The sequence below is a fragment of the Cygnus atratus genome, chromosome 1, assembly GCF_013377495.2.
Source record: "Cygnus atratus isolate AKBS03 ecotype Queensland, Australia chromosome 1, CAtr_DNAZoo_HiC_assembly, whole genome shotgun sequence".
NCBI lineage: Eukaryota > Metazoa > Chordata > Aves > Anseriformes > Anatidae > Cygnus > Cygnus atratus.
The window spans coordinates 90422102-90446942 of record NC_066362.1 but is presented as its reverse complement, the minus strand read 5'-3'; the positions used below and the strand labels follow the sequence as shown (position 1 = coordinate 90446942).

The window sequence follows — 24841 nt, the reverse complement described above, 5'->3', positions numbered from 1 at the left end:
GTGGAGCAGGGAGTAACTGTAGGCAGGGAGAAGAGCTGGCTGCCTGTGGGAAAGGCAGTGTGAGCATCCGAGGAATGCACAGGGTACCTCAGTCTGTGCCTTCCCTGCTCTTGCAGATGTAGGACAGACACGGTATCGTACTCCCCCATACTCATAACTCTATCCGGAGTCAGAAATCAGTTCCTTTACGCAAGGCAGCCCTCACATGAGTGTCCCAGTTAAAAGAGTCAACTGGTTTCAAACCATAAACACACCCAAGCAGTCCATAACTGCTTTTATATATATAATATATAAACATCAGTGCCAAACCAACAGTTGGCCATCAGGAAGTCATCAAAAATCTTACTCGTCAAGCCAAACAATTTGCTGAGCTCCCAAACACAGTCATGGGCTGAGTAAGGTTATTTAGCTCCTACCACTGAAGAATGTGTGCAGGCCTGCTGGAAGGGAATTGGAGCAGGCTCTAAGGGTGCCCTCATTGTTTTGCCCATTCTCTGAAGGCTGTTTTCTGCTCTCTGTTGTGCAAAAGCATGTTTAATTTTGTGGGGGACTAATTTAATTGGTTCTATCCTAATCACTCCACTGCACAAATGGGGCTTTTGGCTTTAGTAGCTTCTTGCTATTTTAATTTCTTTCCTGGTGTGCCGGGTCATCTTTGAGATGATGTTCATTTTCCTTATAGCAGCCCCTACAGTGCTGCATTTTGGATTTGTGATTACAATGGTATTGGTAGCACATCAGTTAATACTTTGGCTGTGGCTGAACAGGGTTGTATTGTGTCAAGGCCTTCTCTTTTTTTTCCCCACTGTTCCCCTTGCAAGTATGAGTAGGCTGGAGGTGGGCAAGAAGGTGGGAGGGGACACAGCAGGACAGCTGGCCCAAATTGGCCAAAGGGATATTCTATGCCATATAACATCATGCTCAGCAATAATAAATGGGATAGAGGAAGAAGAAGGTTTTTCTCTTCCAAGATGGCCTTTTCTTAGAGACCAGCTGGGCATGCCTTTGCTTGTGGGAAGGAGATCCATTACCTTTGCATCCCTTGTTTTGTTGTTTCCCCATCACCACCCTTTCCTTCTCTTGCCCAAATGTGTTTATCTTGACTCAAGATTTCTCACATTTTCTCTTCCGATTTTCTCCCCTGTCCCACTGGGGCAAGCAAGTAGCTGTGTGGGTACTTGGCTGCTGTGGGAGCTCAGCCCCCAGTACCTGGTTACTTCTAAAAGCTTCTGAAGGCTGAAATATTTGTAACAGTAACCTTATATAAAGGCAGGTCCAAAGTTCAACCACCATGTCTGAGAATAGAGGGACAAGCAATTACTAGGACAGCAATTACCTTGAAAGGGTCAGTCTTCTTTTCATCAGCTGTGGAAATGGAGAAGTGAGAACAAAAGTCACTTTTTATCATTGAGTAATCAAAGCCCAAAGCTCGGGAATCAGACCTAGTAAAATTGTACTACCATAAAAGCCAAGAGTGAGAATTTCCTTGAAAAGGAATGAGTGCTTCTTGCTCCTTTCACTACTCACCACTTTTCCCCATTTCTCAGTATCAACTAAAACTAACTGGATTGACTTTTGCTCCAAATCCTTCACTCTCTAGCATTTTGTAGAAGTATCTCCTGCCTGTATTGGCAAAGAACTGAGTGTCATCAATGTGCTGAATGAATGCCACCACTCAACAGTCACATCACGGCTCTCCTACATAAATTTCAAACTGTTTCAAAAAATATAGGAAGAATTATTATCCTTGCTTGATAGATAGAAAACCTGAGGTACAGAACTAAGTGATTTGCCCGAAGTTATGCGTGTGATGCTGGCATATTGGTCAGTAGGCTGTCAGCATGTTCTAAATTCTAGTCTGGCATGCTATTGCTTGACAGTATTGACATTAACTAATTGTAGGTAATTCCCCTGAGTGCTTTCACGAACATCAGGATGGAAGGCTCTGGGTCTGTCCCCAGTGTGCCAGTCCTCCCGAAGAATGCATGACTGTCTGCCACATGCCTTTAGGCCTTCCTTTGAAGGGAAGGAAGTGACCAGTCTGCATGACCCAATCCATTCCTGCTAGCTTGCACAGATGAATGATCACGATCAGATGCATTGGAGGCGATATCAAAGCATGCTTGTCTGTAACAGAGGCCAGCAAAAGATGTGCTGTAATCAGTATGGCTACCTAACCTCTGTCCTGTGTTGGCAGGTTAAATTGTTTTAAAATGTTTGAACACAGCACCCATTGTCATCAATGTCATTCTGTTGATCACATCAGCGGGAGTGAAAAATAAAGCCACATTTACTCAACAACAAATATTGGCAGTGCTTCTGAAACAGGCCAAGGGCTTATTGAAAAGAATATTGATTGAGCCAAGAAAACATCAAGCAGTTATAAAAGTTTAATCATATTCTCATTCAAGCCTGCCTTCAGTGCCAGGAATTAAAATTCTCACATCTCCTGAGGATGGAAGATACATTTCCATAATGTTCTGTAAGTTCCAATGCTCTGCATCTGTACTGAACGGTAGAATTATTCATTGCAAATGATTTAGCTGAGATACATAGCCCTTTCGACTGCGAGCATACAAATTATGCATAAACAAGCTGTGACTTTTTGAATTTGTTTCTCATTTGCAATTGTTCAACAAAGAGCTGGGCAAACAAGTGTTAGCCCGCAAGGTATTTTTGAACTGGTTGAAATAAATATTTGGTCTGCATCATTCAAGAGCATATGTCTGGTCACTTGAACCAGATGAAACTATAGCTGTTCCTCAGCTAGAAAAGATTAGTTGCATTAAAAGGATGTGTCCGTATCCTTATTAGAAAATTGCTCATAAACATTTGCAATTGCCTGAGAGAACTATAGGTATGCAGAGAGTAAAAGGTCGTTTTCAGAACGGCATACTTTGACACAAGCGTTGCTGTGGAGTCTGGATAAAGAAGCATTATGTGGTTTAAGAGCACAGAAGTTGGTGCTCGTCAGGAGAAAACAGGAAATGGTTTTGCTGGGCTGCAGTTATGAAGGTTCACACCTTTCTAAGCTAGACTCGCTGCTGTGGAGAACAAAAAGAAAATAGAGCTGTACCTCAGCACTTGTTTCCTCTCCTCCTTTTTCAGCTCTCTGCTTCTTGTACAGTTGTGGCAAACTTTATGGAAGTCATCTCTCACCAGCTCTGTCCTGCAAGCAGAGATGTGAGCGGAGCAGGGGCAGCAGTAGCTCAGCAGCTTCCAAACAACTGGAACTGTAACATTAGCAAGGAAGGTAATGCTGCGCAGGGTGCAAGCACCCCTTTTTTGCCCCCAGGAGCCCTCGAACACACTACTGTATGGTCATGGTGTAGTAAGCTAGAGTTGAGTGGCATGTACTTTTACAGGTTGTAAAATTCCCTTACGTCCTACCCAAAATAAGGTGTGTGTGTATGAGGATCCTTCCTCTGCTACAAAGCTGGTAAAAATTCATGGCTATGAACAGGGAAGAGTTAAACCACCTTAGACACAAAGCTTTCAGTTTTCTTTGGGTGGCTTATCACTTCTGAAGTAGAAAGGCCAGTTGCATTGGTGTGTGGGATTCTGACTTTCTGATCTTCCTCTTCCTTGCCCCTTGCTTACTGTGGGATCTCTTCAAGCAATCGTGAAGATATTTCATACATGAAGATGGCTTAAAATTAAGACAGGGTCTGCATGAAGATGGCTGGAAGATTGGGTTGCAGAAAAAGAAATTGATGGGGATGGATAAAGACTTGGTAGCAAAGTGCTAGGGTAGAAAATCAAAAATTGTTGCACATTGGTAGTGGTAGCCTGCGTGGAGATGGGTAAAAATAGGAGCAGGGCCAAGATGAACAGGGAAAGCCTGGAAAACTTCCTTGAGCCCTCAAGAGATGGTTCAAGTGGGGATGCTTGTAGGCCCTTTTCTCAAGACATGAGGAAGAACTACATTTCTCCTGCTTGAAAACAAACAAAAGGAAAAAAAAAAAAAAAGGAAGATTTAGACTCAGTCCTCTCCCAGTTTAGCTGGGAAGGAAACAGTCAAGTGAAAAGTGAGGAGCATAGGGTTTTGCACAGCTGCTGTGTCCTGAGGCACTCTGCCTGCTTTCACTCACCTCTTCAGTCATCTAGCACTCAAAGTTTTGTACCGGAGTACCACTAGCTCCAGCTGTACTCCTGCTACACAAGCCAGGACAGTGTTTCCTAGTGTCACCTCTGCTTAAAAAAATATGTAAGATCATCGTAACAAGATAGGTGCTGGGAAGGAACAAAGGAGCTGTTATACAAAAGTTTGTATCTCCTGCTTAAATGTCTTAAAGGCCTTTGGTGATATCATAAACAGATTAGTAGCATGTGGGAGAACATACAATGATTGGGAATCCTGTACAGATACAAATTAGGATTATTTTTAGAGTGGAATTGAGAGCTGGACTTGTATCTGGTGACCATACTACTGAAAAGCTTATAGTAACATTAATTTCAAGCAAAGGGTCCTTTAAAAAACATTTGCCTTCATTCAGGCTTTTCTAACTTTGCACTCATTTTGGTATCATAAAAACATGTGGAGATAGATCTGTCGCCAAATACTAATCTCATAAACTCCACAAATGCTAACTAACACCATCTGTGGCAATTTTTACTGCAAATTATCCCGATATGGGAAGTGTTTCTTCAGTCCGATAAACAGAGCCTTGCCATGGGAATAGTGTCACAAGGCCTCCTTGCACCATGGCTCGCATTTCCAGATGTCTGTTTTAGATATATATGAAAGGATACTTTATTATCTCTTTGCAATAAACAGGAAAGTTCATCTTCTGAGTGCACCTTGAATGCCAATGCAGAGCAGAAATCAAAGAAATCAAAATAAGCAGCAAGAGTAGCACATCTGTGGGTAAACAGTTTTCTCCAGCAAGATGCTACTCCCCAGATGCCACAAAGCCATTTCTATCTGTCCTCTCCTGCTTTCTGTCAGGGTTTGACTCCGTCTCCCTTGAGCTACCAGTAGTACTTTGGGTAAGAAGAAGAAAGCAGAATGAATTTGTAGGGGGAAAAAAAAAATCAGCCACAAGCAGACTGAAACTGTGGCAATAGGACAAAGACAGGGACAAACAAGCTGTCATGCTCCGTTCATATCTGACTTGCTTATGTCGTACAAAATTTACATTCTACTAGCAACGGATGGCCATGTCACAAACATACATTGCCATCATCACTGTCATGAAAAACTCTGGGGGACTGTGAGGGGGGCTTTGCTGTGAGAATTTCTCTGCCAGCTGAAGCAATTGTATGGATTATTTGTTGTACTATTTTCCCCTAGCTTGTGTACCTGCAGGACATGCACTTATGGCCATCTCTTACACACCCCCTTTCACTACGAGCTGTCTTAAATCATTGATCAGCACTTACCCTTCAGTCTTGGGAGCAGCTTCTTGGCCGTTTTGTGCATTTGGCTTCTATTCAGACACCTGGCAGCATTTGGCACTTTTGAGACAGGAGGCAGAGAAGCTGACAGCAGAGCACATCCTATATCTGAATGGGCACAAATGTGTGTTCTGAAACGATCAAAACCCACCAGGAAATACCAAATTAAGATTTATAATTGTGTTCTCCAGAGGCATTCACTAACCCTGGCAGGCAGAACACATCATTTCTGGAGCCTCCCTTTTTCTTTTCAGAGCAGCATTATGCCCTTCTTTTGTTTGATTGTTCATATCAACTTCTTTAGCCAGTAATATTGATGCTCTGCCCTATCGACACAAGTGCTTTCTCTTTCCACTGTCCTGGGAAAGTCAGCTCTTAGCTTGGATGCTCAGGAATCTCACCAGTTTGGATACTTTGGAAAAAACAACTGATAATTAGGAAGCTTGGATTTTTCATGTATTTGTTTTCCCTGTGCACTTTGAAGTCCTAGAGAAGAGCCTAAACTTTCATGGAAAACTGAAGAAATACTCTGCTTAGAATAGTAGGTAGGTAGTTCTGGTCACAAATTGTCGTTTGTGTTTTGTGAGCTTTTTGATGTTTACTATTATAGAATGTTGTTGGAAGTTATCATTAGTTAGAAGATCACTGAATTATTATGATCATCACCAGAAGCTGTTTGCTAGCTGGCACTACCATTAGAGGCTGAGCTGGTGAAGAGGATATCATAGGGAAGACTGACCTAATTAAAAACTAGTTCAAGACCCTCTTTTGAGATAGAAAACCTTTAGCACAGGAAAGGAACAATGCAAGAACAATAAAAAAACCCCAAAACTTAATTACAAGTGTTCAACTTTTTCCTCAAAGTATTAGCAACTTTTTAAAAGTGAGCTGTGTTTTAAATTTGAGAGGTTTTGAAATCCTGCAGGACAGAATGAGATTGTCAAATACATGTAATTTAAATAAAAAGAGGAGGAAATGCATAAACTCCTCCTATATTGTCTGAAATTATTAAAACTATGTGCCAGAGGTACACTGCCAATGCAAAAAAGAAAATAAAATACCCAAACCAAAAAACAACCAACCCCAATTTTTATTGCCTTGTGGACAGAGATGGAAGGAACGCTTGGATGGATGCTAAGAATCAAAAGCTGTGCCTAAAGCCAGATAGCAGTTTAGTTCCTCTTGAAACACACAAAAAATGCCATTTCTTTCCATAAATATTTCATTGTTTTTAACAGGAAAGTAATCATGTCACTGATATATATTTTTTAAAAAAAGTATTCCCAGAATACTTATTTCATTCTTTCCCTACACCTGTCTGCAGTAGCCCATAGAAATACTGTGCTGCATAAAAGGTTAATAAGATTCTGAATAAATCAAGAGTTTGATATATCTTTAGACATTACTTGAAGAAATTCTGTTCCAGTTTGCAGTCAGTGGGATCATGGACTCTCATGGGACCACAAAGGCTCCATAAGTCCACATTCATTTAGCATTTTGGGTGTACTTTGGCTTTTCCAAGAAAGGTAGAGTTTAAGAGATCTGTAATTACTATGGTCAAATTACTATATTCAAAAAGCCAGAAGACTAGATGCCTGATGGGAAAGGAGAATGGAATACCAAACATTTTCTCCATCGATATTTTACCAGTCTAAGTTGTGAAAAGCAATGTTTGAGTATCATTGCCATTCAGAAGGTGCTTAGTGACCTGAGAAAAGAAGTTAATGGGCTTTGTAATAAACAGTTTTCCACAGGGTGCAAATTTCTACTCTGTGTTAAACAAACACACTTGCTGGCACCCTGATAACTTTGAATAACTAATTAAAATAACCTAAAGAGGAATGAAAAAAGTTAAATTTGTTTTGCTGGGCTGTTGTACCTCCTCTTTGAAGAAAGAGAAGACATCTTGAGTGGTTAATTCCTTTGGTATCTGAGAAATAAAGTGCAATTAGCGTTTAATTAGAACACAGGTACAAAAAAAAAATGCTTGTGCAAATTATCACTATTTCAATACCCTGTTTGTGACATTACTAATCTGATTATTTCTGAATGCTAGACTGTCTCAGAAGGCAATTTTGGTTTGACTTATTAGCACGAGATTGGCGTATACAGGGCAGCACGTGACCTACTTTGGGTTCTTCCTTTAAATGGTGCATTTTGATAAAGATTTTTAATTTAGTTAGGGCAGCAAGGCATGAAAAATCTCAGCTCAAATGAAATACTATTTACCTTCTGTTTAAACAGAGCTTCACTGAGCATTTGTAGAATTAACCGAGTTTTTAAGTATAGAATCATAGAATCATTAAGGTTGGAAAAGACCTCCAAGATCATCTGGTCCAACCATCCTCCTACGACCAATGTCACCCACCAAACCATGTTCCTAAGTGCCAGGTCCAACCTCTCCTTAAACACCCCCAAGGGACGGTGACGCCACCACCTCCCTGGGCAACCCGTTCCAATGCCCGACTGCTCTTTCTGAGAAGAAATGTCTCCTAATTTCCAACATAAACCTCCCCTGACACAACTTGAGGCCATTCCCTCTAGCCCTATCGCTAGTTATCTGTGAGAAGAGGCTGACTCCCAGCTCCCTACACCTTCCTTTCAGATAGTTGTAGAGAGCAATAACGCCTCCCCTGAGCCTCCTCTTCTCCAGGTTGAGCAACCCCAGTTCCCTCAGTCGCTCCTCACAGGACTCGTGGTCCAGGCCCTTCACCAGCTTTGTAGCCCTTCTCTGGGCACATTCCAGGCCCTCAATGTCCTTCTTGTAGTGAGGGGCCCAAAGCTGAACACGCTACTCAAGGTGAGACCTCACCAGGCCTGAATACAATCTATTTCACCACTCTTGTGGCTGGCTTGCTCACCACAGATGTGATGTAACCGCTGAGCACAGGGGTTCATGCAGTGGTGACAGAAAAATTGAGCCTTGCTGATACCAGAAGAAGGGTAAAGCCTTACTGCAGAACTTGTGGGCTGTAGAACTTTACCACATAACATTATCAATGCTTAAAACAGCCAGGTATGTCTTTATTTCTGGCATTTCAATAGTAAGATTTATTACAACTGAACTCACAAATAGTAAATAGATAAATATAAATCAGCTTTAGACAGTTAGCCATTATGAAAAATGCATCTACGTCTTTATGTTGGCAAAACGCCAAATGTTTTTATAATGGACAGTTCCAAGGCACTTGATGTGCTGATAGCATTTTATTTTATTTTATTTAGCTTTATTTATAGAAAAGGGATGGCTTCTTGAAGAATACTGGAGAGGAATGGCATAGTATCTGAAAACTCTGTGCTGGTGGACAGGTGACACTTTCAGTGGTGCCAGTGACAGCCCCCTCCTCTGTGACCCCGGTACCACAACCCTGTGGGCTAGCTGGAGAATGAATAGAAAGGGCAGGAACTTTGGTGGCCATTTCACATTCAGTTCTCCAGTCATCAATTCTCTGTCTGTTTCTGATGAATCCAGCAGAAACGTCCATATTCTGCATGGTGTTGCGTAGAGGCTGCTCCCTGACGGTGTGTGTTAGGGCAGGGCCTCACAACCAGGCCCTGCCACCCTGGGGAGCCCTGACAAAACCTGGCTGAAGAAGAAAGGCTTCTCCTGTACAAGAAATAGCACTTAATGTGTTTAAATATTGGCCTTTTACCACATCACACCAACAGTTTTGGTGAACTGGAAATGCGGCCTAGCTCAGAAGCTGCCTCTGCACTTCACATTTTGCCTGTTGTGTATAGCAGCTGTGGTTTGCCATTTCAGCAGGCCCATGGTGAAGACGGCAGCTGGCTTTTCCACTGAGGGGCGGGCAGAGTGCCCTGTTGGGGGTTGTTACAGTGTAAGGGTCCGGGCGAGGAGGCTGGGGGAGCATGAAAGTGCTCTGTAAAAGCTAAAAATGAAAAACACAAAAAACAGCAGGCAAGAAAGTGCTGGAAATGGGTCTCATCCCTCTCCACTCAGCCTCGTGCATGGTGAGCCTGCATGCATGGTGAAGGGCAGGGCCTGAAGCACAGAACAATTACAACATGAACATGGTTCTTCACAGCCCGAGTCTTTTCCATACTTTAACATTTGGCTTTTCCTCTACAGCATGCTCCTTATGTGACAAGGTTATGACAGCTTGATGTTCCTTCACGGGGCCTGCTGCCCTCTGCTTTTTCTACCTCTTCAGCTTTCCTCCTCTGCTTGTTTTCCCCATGGTTTTGTAGGATGTTCTGCACCTCTCTCCCTTCTGCCCTCCCCGCCTCTTCAGCATTTTGTGAGGTATATAGTGGTAGTTTAAATTTTTTTTTTTTTTTTGGTAAACAGTACAGCTTTAAATGAGACAAGAAGCTCAGACCTTATTTAAAGTAACTAGAACTTCAAACTGGAAGCAATTGAATTTGATGGTTTTACAACTCAAAAGATAGTATTTCATTACAGTTTTGATTATAGGCATAGTAACAACTCTGTAGTTAACAGTCTTAAATTCTCTCGCAGCTCTACTGCAGAGAAAGGGGAAATAAAAACTGAGTGGAGGTACAGGAAAATACTTAGAAAAAAATTTCTTTGTCAAATAAGTTACCTTTGATGGCTGTACCTTCTCTCACATAGCTGTTGTAGGCAAAAATCAGTGCAGGACATCACTTTTTAAGTCCATCCTTCTGTCTTCAGAGTCACGAGCCAGTGGTTTGTCTTCTACTCAGTGTCCCAGTCAAACTGTAGAAGTAAAAGGGTCCCTGCCTGCTACACATACCAGCTAAACCATGGCTCTCTTCCTAATCTTTAGATCAGGAGTTGTCAGGTCACTGGAGACCAAAGCAAGGGTTCACCAAAGCTTTATTATTAGTGTAGAAATGTTAACGATGCAAACAGTTGGGCAGGGACTGGAGAAAAGAGCCTGTTCCATCCAGCAGCTACATTTTGCCATGTTAAAAAACATGTCATTCAGCTACTTTCTCCCTCAGCTTTCTAATAAAGGCCTGTCAAAAAAGTACAGTGTAAAGCTACGTGTTTCCAACTTTTGGAATATTCTTCTATATTTAATAGAATGTTTAAAAATGATAATTAAAAATCCCTCCTTGAATTCTTCAGTAGTTTCTATAACCCCTCAAGACTTTTTGTAGACATTGAGCCAGTTTCTTCAAATAAGTAGACATATGTCCTAACACACAGGGAACCTGAGGCTTGAATATTTAACCATTATGCTCTACATGATACAGCTAATCTTACATAAGGTCAAAAATTAAATGCAGCTACAATATCTTTTCCACACCACAGCAAGCTTTCCTCCCACTTTATCAGGGATGCATAACTATGGCATAAGGTTTAATCATGCCTGTTAATGCTTAAGCAATTTCATATCTATAAGAAAAGGTAATTTTCTTGTCACTTTGAATTCCCAGATTCTCCAAAGAAAAAGTGCCTATTTATTTTTCTAGCATATTAAGCTACCAGAATAGAAAAGGAGATAACGTTAGGACAATTATGAATTGTTTGAAAAAGAGAACTGTCATACTAATTACCTTTAGCTGTTTGGATGCAATAAAAAGAGCATAATGCCAAAAGGATTTCTTAACAGTAAAAGAGCTTATATTAGAAGAGAAACTACCAATTACCCTGTTGATTGGCTAAGCTCACCCAGCTGCACAGAGTGAATTTGAGACCTGTGGTTCTTTCCAAGGTGAATACGGTGACAAAACGATTAGCTATTCTCAGGGCACATTTATCCTAACTAAAACCTACCCCCCTGTGATGATGATATAGGCAGCCCAGCTTCTCCAGAGTTTCACAGCTGGCATCTGCATCAGTCTTGTTGACAAAGACATTTCTTGAGAGCATATGCTATAATGTTTTTTTTTTTTTTTTTTTTTATTTCCTCCCATGCAGGGTTTTGTAGCAATAGATCAGTGGCTCATCACTACCCCTTAACCACTTAAATATTTGCTAAGGGGTAAATGTAATGTGAGCTAACGTTTGGCTTGCTTTTTCCTTTTCTGCTGTCTATTAAATCAGCAATAAGCATTTGAACAGACAGGTCAGCTTAAAATATTCCTTCTTTAATACAAAGCACCTGTGTGGTGATGAGCTGCAGCTTCAGGTTGTTTCAGAACAAGACTTCGGGGAGTCAGATTAGGCAGTTTTTTGCACGTGCCACCTGATTTCACTGATATGTTCAATGAACACCTGACAAGTTTAAAAGACTGAGATCAGTAGAAAATTGTGACTGCAATGCATTTATCTCAAGCACCTGTATATCGAATAGTGCTTAAGTCATTAAAGGAGACATACACTAATCTAGATGGAATCTTGTGAACAACCCCAAAAATGTGTGGAATTCTTGTAGGTAAATATTTTAGGAAATGTGCCACAATGTTTACATTAAACAGAAAAGGTACTTTTTCTTAATTATATAGGTTTCTGCTAAATAATTTTATATTGAGGTGTATAAAGTAAGCATGTCAGGTACTCCTTTAAAATTTAGTTTCACACACACAAAAGGCTAAGAACTTCCTTTACATATATTAATTTTTAATACAAAACAACACTCCCCTTGATTTGGTAATTCTCGTCATATAATTACAGTTGCACAGAAAAAATAGGCAAATTTAAATGGAAATACTCTCTTTTAATATCCATTTATTGAAAGAGAAAGAGAGAGAGAGAGACCAATATATGTAGACAGTAGTCACGTTTCAAAGTCAGAAACTTCATTATTTAAAAGCAACAATCCAAAACACAGCTGTTTCTGTATACCCAAGTTGCTTAGATTGGACCACTGTATTTTAAATATTTTAGAGCCAGTTCTGAAGACCACCATCCTCACAGAATCTAAATGCAAAACAGTAGATAAAGAAAAGTGATTTTCTGAAGTCTAGGTGTGAGAAAACTGATACTGACAGTGAGATATTAATGTGTCAATGATGAATAAAAACAAGAACTTAAAGTTCGAACCCACCAGCAATCTCATACATCATGCTCTTTTTTTGGGAAAGGATATAAAAGATTCAAATATCAGAACTATAATGTCAGAACTGTTTATAATGTCAAGTGATGCTTGTTGCATACTTTTAGTATATTCCATTGATCAAACCAGAACCTGGGGTAATAATTGCAGATGATGGAGCACATTTCTGTGCAAATGGACATGGACTTGTAGTGACTTAGGAAAAAAAAAAAAACTTTTTCATATTAAGTCTCAATAAGTGTTTCCTTCAACCTGCACCTACCCATGCACAAATGATTTTGCATTAAGCTGATGTTTCTAACAGCATCTAGTATTAGTGTGATGCCTTCAGGGCACTGCCAGCCAAGGAGAACTTATTCTTACGACATAATGTAGTGATTTGATAGAACTGGTTGCAGACTTGAAAGAGAATCCATCCCAACAGAACTGGAGAGAGCTATGATTTTCCCTTTTCAGACAACTCGTGCAGTTACATTTCAGCTTAAAGAATTAATCTTGTTTGTTAGAAAGTAAGGTTGAGTTGTTTTTAGCTTGGTTTCCTAAAAAAATGAGATGTATGTGATCATGCCATCTGTGAATCCCTTCTCTGTACTCCTAACAGCTACCACATTCAGAGATGATTGCAACCCAGTTTGAAAGAAGGTAGAAGTCTCAAAGAGACTAAATTGCTAAAAGCTTTCGCCCAGGTGTCTGGGCAGGACAAAAATACCATAGTACTCCCTGTCAGGGGAAGGCAGGAAGAATTCATCTGTTAAGCAGTCTGTTTGGCAGACACCAGCAGTCCCATCAGCATGAACTAGTCATCATACATCTTACCTTTTGTCTCATGAAGCTGTGGCAAAGAGCCCAGTGAAAATGAACTGTTTTGCAAAGGAGGTCATACAAGTCAAAGGACACATCTCTGGGAAACCAGATGATATTCGTTCCAGTGCTTACAAAATTATTTGTTTTAAACATTCTTTGAACTTCTAATGCTACTCTACAAAGATAACAAAATTTCATCCCAGTGCTTCTATAAAAGTTAATTTGAAAGAACAGTAGCTGAACCTTGTGAAAAAACATCAAAACATCATGTTATTTTATTTTACAAATGTAATGAAATCAAGAGTGGTAGATGGTTTCTTAAAGAGGATGCACATCTCTGGAATACTGAGCTGACTGAGGTGTTTCCCAGAAAATCTTCTCTGATTTTGAGCACTGATTAGATTAAATGTTAAGTTAATACAAGCCAGGCTTTGTTCTTAATTGGTCCTGATAGGAGCCAATCCTACCTAGATGTTTATTGCCACATTTTAGATAGCAGGTTAAAGAACCTGTACTTAAAAGAATAAATTTATTAGTTCTCTGTTTTCTAGAAAGGTTGCACTTTATGATATTGTCACTGTTTTATTAATTATTCTGAACAGTGTTCATAGAGACCAAACAAGTTATTTGTACTGCATCAAACATCTTTTCTATTATATGTGGGCAAAGGTTTGTGTTCTGTAGCTGCCACAGTCCTTAGCGAGAGACAGAATAAAGAAGAGGAGAGATGTGGAGTCAAGAGTGAAAATTCCAAGGGACAATTATTCCTGGAGCTGAGTGATTGTTATTGTCTGGGCTGGTTTTGACAACATCAAGCTCTCTGAATATATCAAATATTATCTTTCTTGAAACAATGACAACAGATGTCACATCCGTCACTGAATCCTTCAGATGCTGTGCCGCCTGCCGCTCTGTATGACTTTGAGTACGTTGGAAAGGTCAAAACTTTTTGTAATCAATTCCATTAGGTCCTCATCTCTTTCAACACCACCGATAAACTCTTCTAAAGTCAGTTCCCCTAAAAGGAAATCAGATAATCCTTAGGAACCAAGGAATGCAGCAATCACTCTCAACCCAACACAAGGCCATTCATGCCAGGTTGCATCCCCCAAGAAGATTCCCCATACTTCTCTGCTGATATGCAAATGCAGGAAGAATATTTTCATGTTTTCCCATTTTGCATCAGATTTTAGAACTCATATTCACTTTTCTTTATTAAAACAGATCAAATGCCACTTTCACAGAAGTCTAAGACAACTACAGTGTTTAGCATCTTCAATGATAGATGTGTGGAGAAAAGGGCTCTAATGAAGGGTTCATTCTGGCATAATTTAGCTGTATGAAGCTATTCTTACCAAGCTAACTGGAGTTTAGCTTATAGGTGGTTTTAACAGAGATTAGGGGATGATTTGCTGAGGATTACAAAGCATATCCCCTGTGTTGACTACAAGGATTATTTAGAGCCAGGATAAGATGGTGAAAAAAAATCAGTTAAGTGGTTTGATTAGAGAAATTCTTCCAAGCAACTGAAATGGTCATGATTTTTAAGATTTTTTGGGAGTGTGTGATTTTTTTGGACTCATTCCAAAATCAGGTAATACTTTGGAAATTGCAAGACAACCTCCTTTTTGCAGGAACAGGAATACCATTTAACATTCTTCTTCTCCTGCTTACTTCCCTGGCAGCAAAGGCAAAGACCAGTCCTAGGCATCGGTCTGGTGGCAGGGTACACTGGAGCGTACACGATTCTCTGGCTAGAAATTATTCCAGTGATATTGTTTTTATTTGAGAGGGGAAATAGGCCTTGGTTTAAGAGGAAGAGTGATTCTTTCCTCTTAAGTTTTTTTTTTTTTTATGAAAATCATAAAAATGAATGATTTTTTTTACTGAAATAAGAAATTGAAAGAGGCCAGGCAAAAAGAAACCTGCTGGATGACTTAGGGCCCCTGCATTCTGGGGCCCAGCAATGTAAATCACATACACTTCTGGTAAATGCTTAAGGTAGATGAATTTTAGCTATTTTCACATTTAAGTGGTCCCTGCAGGTTTTTTTTGTTTCTGTTTTGGTTTCTGTTCATGGCAACTTTGGAAGCTTAATCTGACTGAAAACCAAAAATGATCAGCATGTGAAGAATTTGAAAATGACCCATCGGCAATAAAGGCTGCTTCCTCTTTTGTCATATGGTCCCCACTGCACTGTGAGCAGGCTCACATACACACTAAGTGAAAAGAGCCCCTCTAACACAAGTCCTGGCTCTTAGGCTGCAGCGAGAGGAGTAAGACCCACTCCAGTGGTTGATGTACAGTGTCCCGAGAATGTTCACTCCTCCCCTATCAACCCCAGTGCCCTCATATAATCCCAGGAGCGGAGCCAGAAGGAGCTGTCTCTGCACACTTGTCTGCATCTTTCTGCTTTGCTACTCATCCACTCACTTCTTCAGATCTTTCCCCCCGTCCCACATATTCCTCTTACTCCCCATCTCCTCCCCCTCTTTGTCACCTTTGACTGACTGGAATGTATTAATAGGGTTCCTGGAGTCATCAGATGGACCTGCTGCATCACTTTCCTGCTTATGCTGGTTTCAGTTGCCAGAACTGGACAGTCCTGTTTCATGGTCCGCCCATTCCCTTCAGCAGGTCTTGACTTCCCTCCTTTGATCCCAGGGCTATATATTTCAAATTAACAATACCAGAATGCAATTGCACAAAGAACACTGCAGTTACCAGCGAGATGAAGTTATGCTAGCATGTCCAGGCTCACTGGGACTGTGATGAGCCTGAAATTTCCTTCAAGTAATGAAAATAAATTGCAAGGCCATCAGGAGATTTGTTTTAGGGATTGCTCCCTGCTGCCATGAGATTATTTCTTGTACTTTAATGTGAGGAAGGCCATCACAACTTATTTGTCTATTTACTTTTATTTATTTATTTTATTTTTAATAAGCAGCTACAAGGAGGCAGCATAGCTTAAGATAAACTTTGAAAAATGTGTCCCATTTCTCAGGCTGAGTTAGTCCTGCTGCTTGTAGCTATTTAAAAAAGTATCTAGTTATGGAAAGTAGTTTGAAAGGGGAGTATTATGAAGGTGATTCTGAATAATTCATGTTCTGGCGTCTCATTGCTAATATTGAAGACACAAGTTATTTTTTAGCTGATGGTCTAGCTCAGATACAACTATTACTTGGAAGTAAACATATGGTCAAAGCAGGGGTCAAAGTAAAAAGTATCATAGTATTGGGGTTACATTCTAGAATATGACTGTGTTGTTTGGAGTCTGTAATTTGCCTTCACCCCAAAAATGGACCAAACAGGTGGGAAAAATGTTCTACCAGTTATTCATATGCATCACAAGATCACTATTTATATTCTGATTATATATTGCAAACAGCTTCCTTAAAAATAACTTTAATACACCAAATGAGACCTCAAAAAAAATGAACAAACAAAAAAAAGCCACAAATTCTTGGCTGGAATCTGATCTTGCTCTGCAATGCTTTCCTAACATTTCTAATTTGTCAATTACTATAGTGGTTGCCGGTAGGAGCATTTTCATGGTTAGGAATAGCAGGGAAGACATTCATGTGTGACAACATTCAGACTTCAAGAGACATCCACTACGCTGTCCAATCTTTCAGACATGATAGGGCATGTGCAACCATGCATCTTAGTTGGTTTTCTTATGCAGTTTAGGTAGATTGAGCCGTTGCAGATATACTGAAAAAATACCTTCAATTTGCTGTGCAACCAAAGCACTGTTATTTTGGATGAACAGTGCAAGACCTTCGTGTTTTAGCCACTATTGCATATAATTCCTGTGTCAGGTTAATAGAGGCAGTACTGTAAACCTGGATGAGTATAGGTAAAGAAGAACAGACAGGTTTTCAGTTTATCTAAAACAGAGTTCTTCAGTAGTGTGTTCAACTCCCCTCCTTACCCTACACTCTCTCATGGGGAAAAAACCCTGCCATTACCAAGAAAACCTAAATTCTTACCATCATTGTTCACATCTATCTTCTGAAATATCATGTTCGTGAATTCTTCAGCGGACATGTTGGTGTGTCCATTAATAGCCTGGATAGCCTGAAGACAGAAATGCAGAAAGTTCCGTCAGACTTTTTTCCTTCAAGTTGTGAAAACAATACACTGGCAACTGCAGTAATTGGGATGCAGCTCTTTAGTTCACCAACCCTTTCAAAATCGCCAAATAAATAGCTATTTCAAGTAAATCTTCAGTAATGAGGATTGGAAATTTAATTAACATAACACCGCCTGAAGATTACAGACCTCATTTACATATCTCTGAAGGTCTTCTGAAACCATGTGGCACCTCTGTTCTGCAATACACTAGATTCCACACCAGCATTTTTATCTCACCCTAGAGAGTTCTGTGTGTTGAGAGTGCCCCTATGCTCTGTGTGATTTAAATGTAGTATTATTTTTCACAGCTGAAAGCACATGATGAGAAAGCCTAAGTCATTTTTCTATTAAAAAATGTTTAACTTAGTAATCACAAATAAAGTTAGACTGGCAGTCCTGAAAGTTGGCAGAATTTACTCGTCCTCCAAAGAAGTTAAGAAAAGTAATCTCCCCTCTGCTTTTTCTGTGGCAAAGGTATCCAATATTTGGAGTAAAGGTATAAATGAATACCTTTGCAAAATTGTGTCCCATTCACTGAGACGATCATTTCTGAATTATGGTGATCATTCTGGCCAATAAAGAAGAAGCCTATATGTTAATAACTGGTGGCCCATATCCAACAAGCATGTGCTTATAGAGTTGGACTCAGAATCAATATCACAATTAGTGACTGAGAAAATAGATACATATCTATGTATAAACATCTATTTTTGTTATATAATGGGCACACTAGGCTTTTTTTTTTTTTTACGTCTAATTATCATGAGATGAACTGTGTTGTGCAAGATAATTCACCATATGATTTTAGATACTATTTTAGAACTCATTATACAGAAATAAAATGCAAGCTAAACACATCCATCACTGATGTAGAATCCCTAACCATCACTATCTTTACCATACTTTGCACAGAGTTCTGAAAGGCAGCAAGAATTTTACAAAATATAGGTACATAAACTTGTTTGTATTACTCATTCGTACTATGGATACTTTTGGTATTTTGTATGCCTGACCCCAATGCAGCCTTTAGAAGGTTGTACCTCTGTCACAGTTAAATTTGTAGCACTAAGAGGAAAGCAGTGCTTCCTGAAGTACTTGAATCACTGACTACCACAAAATCCCCCTAAATAATAAATTATCTGGACTGCTAAAAAGGCACTGACAGGGTGCCTGGTGCTCTGGCAAGAATTTTGATGTCTTAAAATGATCTGCTGGTCCAAAGCTTGTATAGCTGTAGGGGCAGATGAAGTTTTAATAGGACTTATTTGATTTATATTAAAGTCTCAGATCTGATATATCTTTTTGGATAAACCCTTGATTACTGATGCTCAGTATAATTAAAGCCCTTACTGGCTGTGAGTCAGAATTTTTATTTTTGGTTAGAGTTTCATCTATTTTCATCTAGCCTAAGTCAAATGACTTGTACAGGTTTAAGTTAAAGTTCTCTTACTCCAAAAGAGAAGCGGAAGTTTTAAAACCAGTTAAGCTAAAAAAGAAATCTTTACATTAAAATGTTGTTAATTCTCTTTTTGGATAGAGTCCAAGACAAAGGCAGCTGCATCAATGCCTTCAAGTAGAAAATGATGGAGAATAGCAACAACAGAAAGATGACATTAGTCTTAAATGAGGAGAAATTGAGGCTGTGCAGCCTCTCTTTCTGCATTTAGAAAGCCGTTCTTTAGAAGGAGATGCATCAACTTAATTTGTTTGACCACATGGCTAATCTAGCTCTGGTTCCTTTCATTTGAGGCAGCAGCTCTTGAAAGTCTTTAACAGTGACTAGCCAGGCACCAGCAGCAAGACAGAATCTTGGGAAACTACTTTCCTTGTTTATTATGACATTAAATCCCTATTTAGATTTTATGCTCCCTGCAGCAAAACCTTGATCTGTAACAGGTTCTGTACATTTAGAAAGAAGTATTAAAAGTTATTCATATTTGCAAGGAACCCTATAATATCATTTGGTTGAAAGCAGCTACTGAAGTGCAAAATATTAGCTCACCAGAGCAAGTTGGAAAATATGGAAATCATTGTGCAGAAAGAATTACACTGTTTTGGTTTGTGGGTTTGAAATAGGCCCATTTTCAGAAAAAAAAGATTATCTACAATATTTGTATCAAAATGTCAGTGCAGGATTTAATGACAAAATTAACTTTCCCCAAGTTAATTTAAAAAAACAAGTAATGGCATTTGTAGTAAACAAATCTAAAAGCCTTTCAAAAAGAATGAAAATATTTGAATATTTTGATGACATCTATATTTTTTTTTGTGCAGAAAGTTCAGTTTGAGAAGCCATTTTTCCACAACAAACTGGCACAAATGCTTGCAAACAGCTGTTTTATTCATTATGCTACTTCAGCTCTACCCTGCCTTCTTATACAGTTTATCTCAATAATGCTTCTACTGTTTCTAAAGTTTTTCACTTTCAGTAAATCAGCATATATAGAGAATTATGTTTTAAAGTAAAATACTACTTAGATACGTTTATTTCAGTAAGCAAGAAACCAATGACAAGAGTGTCACTAGCCGGAACAGTTCTGGTTTTGTGACTGTAAAGCATTAGGTAAAATACAACATGTGATGAACTACTGATTCAGAGATAACGCGCTATGCCAAATGCAATTATTATTGGTCATAATTTGCTTACCGTGAATATGCTTAATAGTTCTTTTTTGTCAATACATCCATTTCCATCAGCGTCATATAGCTTAAAATACCATTTCAATTTTTGGTCAATTTTCCCTCGTATAACCAAATTTATTGCAGCTATGAACTCCAAGAAGTCTATAAATCCATCCTAAGAGAGAAAGAGAGAAAAACCCATTTAATAATGTTCACTTTCTGTTCATTCTGGCAATTTCACAGAAACAGGTCATTGAATTCAATATACAAGCTGATTTATAAAGCACCTTAACATAGAAATTTCCTGTGGTCTTTAAAAAGGATGAGCTCAACTGGAAGCACTGTAGGAAGAAGTGTTAGCTCAGATAGTTTTGTTCTTCCCTGAAAGCTGCAGGGGAAGCAAATCAATTCAGAGCAATTACTATTGACATTGTTTGCAGAGAAGAAAAACAGGTTTGTGGTAGGCTTCTACATGCAGAAGGGGGGAGTCTGGGATATCCAGTTTGGTACTGTTGAGATGTCTGCAGTGGAGATGCTTATCTTCATATGATTACTGCAGAAATATGGATGTTTTCCAGTGCAACAGAGATGCTCCAGGTGTTACTCATCTGAGAGATCATGCAATAAGAGTTGTATGTGGTAACTGGTAACCTGGCATGAGCTCCAGATACTGTGGTTTATCTGTATAAGCATCAGGTCTCTCCGACTGATAGATTTTGCATGGGATATAAAGCCTTCAGGTCATAAACTAGTTTCTAAATAGCGAGGATTGGGGGATATTCATAGCAAAGGAGCATTTGAGATTGATTTAATTCTGATTTGATTCTGATGATTGATTTTCTGCTTCCTTCTCTGAAGCTACTGATGGACAGGACTCCACGGTCAGGTGGTCTAAGCTACTGTAACAGTTCCTCTGTTTCTGTATAAAAGGGGTGAGGATGGAAGAACAGTTGCTGAATTTGGAGAGTACTTGCTCCAACTGTTTCTTATGTGCATATAAAAAGAATTAGCAGCTGGTAAATGTAATCTTGTGATCTTTACATTGGTCAGAATCCAAACACTTGGAAAACCTTGGAAAGACTGTCATCAGCTTCAGATGGCCTGTGACTTAGAAGACTGGATGAGTATCTACTAGGTTTAGCATGTTACTTATTTTTATTGTCATACATCAGCAGGCATTAATCTGTCCTCCTGACGGTATTAGAACAAAGGAAAAGAAGTCTTGTAAAGGCATGGTGTGACTCATTGCCATACTTGTAGTGCTTGTTTTCATTTCTGTGCAAAGCTGCTCTGTGCAAAGCAGTACCACCTAAGAGGTAAATCCAATCCAACACACTGGATTCAGTGTACAGGCAGAAATTGTGTATGCATATCTTGTGCAGGCTGACTTATGGCTTCACAGACTTTCTGTGCAGGTTCTGCCATCATTGCTGAATTTACTGTAATTTTAATTGCAGTAAAATCAGTGAAGCCAAAGATACCCCTCAACTGCAGTTTGGGATGAAAAGAAATCTGACAGTAACTTCATGTAGTTTTCCAGCAAGATTAGGCCCAGTATTAGAAGCAGATACTTTGCCAAAAAATGGCATATCATGTACCACAAACTTTATGCTTCTTTCTGGCACACCAACTTGGATTTTATTTTTGGAAATATTATTTCAAGAAACATCTCATCAGACATTTTACATTTCCACCCCCTAATTTTATAGATCTATTAAGAATGTGGTTAGATGCGTTTCACATTGCTGCTTCTTTATTGAATTTCATACTACTTACTGAAGCTACAGATTAGTTTTAGGCTTTCTTCATGTCTGTGACTAGATTCATTTTTTTTTTCTCCCTTATATTTTCACTCTGGGTTTTGGAAAACTGTATTTTGTTAGCTTTCTTCTTATGTCTTTGTTTTACTTCCATTGCTCTGACCAGCAACAGAATACCTGAAGTTTGGAAAATGTAAAAATCAGCTTAATGTTTTGTAGTATGAACTCTTATCTGGTGGATTATTTGGCCTGTCCCAAGCAGGAAGAGACTGAGGACCAAGGTAAAAAACAAACAACCAATCTCTGAAACACATCTGAGAGATGCTGTGGTTGCTAGGAAAGCCCCAGACACATACGGCTGTAGACACACAAAGACCACAAGCAACATGTTAACCTCAGCAGCCACTGCTCCAGGAATATGAATACTGAGAAGGCCAACATGTTTATCTACATGATATGGAACCAGAAGCGTGTTGCACAGAGGCATTGACAAGAAGCATGCTGTTTTTCCTTTCTCCGTCAAAAAACATACATTATATACAGAAAATATTTATGTGATGTGAAAGCTATAGAAATCGTGATACACATATCCAGAGCTTTCCCAAAGAAAGATAAATGCTGCTTTTTTTACAGTGGCAAAGAGAAGCCTCAGAATAGTGCATTAAATAATGGAAAAAATCATAACAATAACCTATGAAGATAATCCCCTGGTTCTTCAAGTACAATAAATAGTACAATAAATGTATTATGATGTTATTAAAAGAATACTGCAGTTCTGATTTACCCATCTGCTGCTCTATAACCATTCACAATACAAATGCCTAGGTATTTCGTCATGTGTCTCCAGGCTCTGTAAAGCTTCATGCTGTGCAGCACACATGGTAAAGTATCTGTTGCTCATTAGGATGTCACTCAATCACAAGCAAAGGGACACCATAAAAATAATAAAATAAATAATAAGACAATAGTAATAAAGGAAAACTAACAACAACAAAGCACCAAAACCACAATAAGCAGAGCTGTTTACTAGCTGGAAGACAGAAATAATTTACTTCCAGTGCTTTACTGTGTTATTGCAAAGTGCTAATTCAAAATATTTTTATTCAAAGGAGTTAGCGCTAATGAAACATTCTTATTTGACATTTTAGGACACCGGACAGAGCAGGGTGACTGACAGAGTTGTTGAGTGTCAGGGCTTATTGTCTGTGCCTGTGTGGAGCTGGCACCTGCCTACCTTGGAGGCAACCTGTTACTCTCAATGCCGCCAGCATTCAGAGGGAGGGTGAATTTATCCTCCCTTCCCTGCCCGCATACATAAAGCCTGCTGGGTTAAGCTCACAAGATACACTCTCTAGATACAGTGGAAAAGGAAGAAAATCTCCCTCACAAGATGGGGGAAATCTCCCCAAAGTAGTTCTGAGGAGAGGGCTGGAGAACCACTGAAAAGCCCTCAAAACTTCTTTTAGATGCCCCTGAATAAGTCTTAAAGACTTACTCCTTACCTTAACAGACAATAAAAATAAATAAATGAATAAATGTATTTTTAGCCTCCACCAACTTAACCAGGAGAACCACAAGCTTAAGGGCAGACTGAACCACATGATAGTTGTGCATGCTAGTTCCCCTTGATGTTGTGATTGGCTTTCATTTCACTGATGGGCGTTTTCGAAGCCCCTTGTGACAGTGTTTAATTCACAAAACAAGCACAAAAGCAGACTCCAAAACTGGAAGGAGAATTTTTTGATTGCATGACACTAATCCTCAGGGCCCTAAGGGCACCACCAGCTCTGACTGTCTCTGCATGGACTGCCCTGCTCTGCCCAGGCCCCATGCCTGCTCCCTGGGCTGCAGGTGTGCCATCCCCTGATGCCCTGGCCTGCCCGCTGTCCCCAGGCCCTGCGTAAGCCATGCCTTTGCGATGGCTGCCCTGTGCTCATCCTGCCTTAGCTGCTCGCCAACACAAAACTGCCACATTTACCCTCAGCCCCTACAGGGCTGAGTTCTCTCTCCCTTCTTGGTCCCTTTCCAGGGCCTGCACAATGCTCTGCACCTGCTGTGCAGACCTTGCCTCCAGACACAACTGCAGAGCTGAGTGACCTGCCTTGGGAACCATGTCTTTGGGCTTGCTAAGCTACTTACTGCCATCAGGCTGTGTCAAGTGAGCGTTTATGAAACAAGGCCTTCTGTTTAGTGGAGATCTTACCGATTACACCCAGCAAAATTTGTCCCTTTCTTTTTAGCACGCCTGTGACCTGGAAGCATCAGACTAATTTGAGAACAAGCTCCCATGCAGGCAATAAAGGCGGTCAGTGGTCTCACCCTGCCGTTAGCCCTTGACTCTGCTAGCAGAAGCTTCTAGCACTGTGAGACATTTCCCACTGCCCAGCTCCTGATCAGTAAAAAGCAGCTCCGTGACATTAGGACCGGAGAAAGAAGAAAGAAGACAACAAAGCTGAATGCCCGAGAATCTGAGCTCAGCCTCACAATATTGAAAAGGTTAAAGTAAAAGTGAGCTGGAGCTGGGAATATCTGTTCTGAAGGAAAAGATTCAGGTGAAGAACTTGCAACTAAATTAGTTTTAAGCAACAGTGAATACCACAGGGTGAAAGGCCTCTGTTCACTTCAGTCAAGGTCAGACTACCAGAGTGGTGCAGCCCACATACTGGGAGGAATGGTGACAAGGTCTGAGGATTTACCATCCCAAAATTGAATGATCTGAAGCATCTCCACGTTTGAAAATAACTAGCTTGAAAACCTAGCTAGAAAGAAGCAAATGACAGGTGACATCTTCCTTTGTGCCAGAAACATGAGGTTTCCCTGAATCTGGACAAGGGCATCATGGTATATAAAAATGGGACTATTCATTAGTTATTAAATTACTCTGTTCTCAGGAGATCCCATATTATCTTTTTTTTTTTTTTTGTGAGATATTTTTGTTTCAGAATGTCAGTTTATGTGTAATTGCTGGAGGCTGCCCACTTATACTGAGTCAGGACAGAGAGCCGTGTTCTGTGAAGGAAAAGGACAGTGAAGGAATGGTGGCCTTATGCAATTAGTACTCAAACCCTGAAAGCCTGAGAAGGGCTTTATGCTTTGGTTCCTAGAATAGTGTTGTTAATCTTCACAGGTCCTTAAAAAACTCTCACAGCTTCAAATTATTTGGATACAGATTAA

The 24841-nt window shown here is 39.8% G+C and overlaps 1 protein-coding gene across 1 annotated transcript in view; it reads right to left on the bottom strand.

The window, feature by feature from the left end:
- Positions 1 to 13933: 13933 nt before the first annotated feature.
- The window catches only part of GUCA1C (guanylate cyclase activator 1C), a 31462-nt gene continuing 20554 nt past the window's right edge, over positions 13934 to 24841 (bottom strand). The window contains exons 2-4 of the mRNA XM_035540444.1: positions 19933 to 20082; positions 17141 to 17228; positions 13934 to 14166 (exon numbers count right to left, since the gene is read on the bottom strand). Coding sequence (XP_035396337.1) covers positions 14036 to 14166; positions 17141 to 17228; positions 19933 to 20082 — 369 coding nt within the window. The 3' untranslated portion in view covers positions 13934 to 14035. The remainder of the gene's footprint in view (positions 14167 to 17140; positions 17229 to 19932; positions 20083 to 24841) is intronic.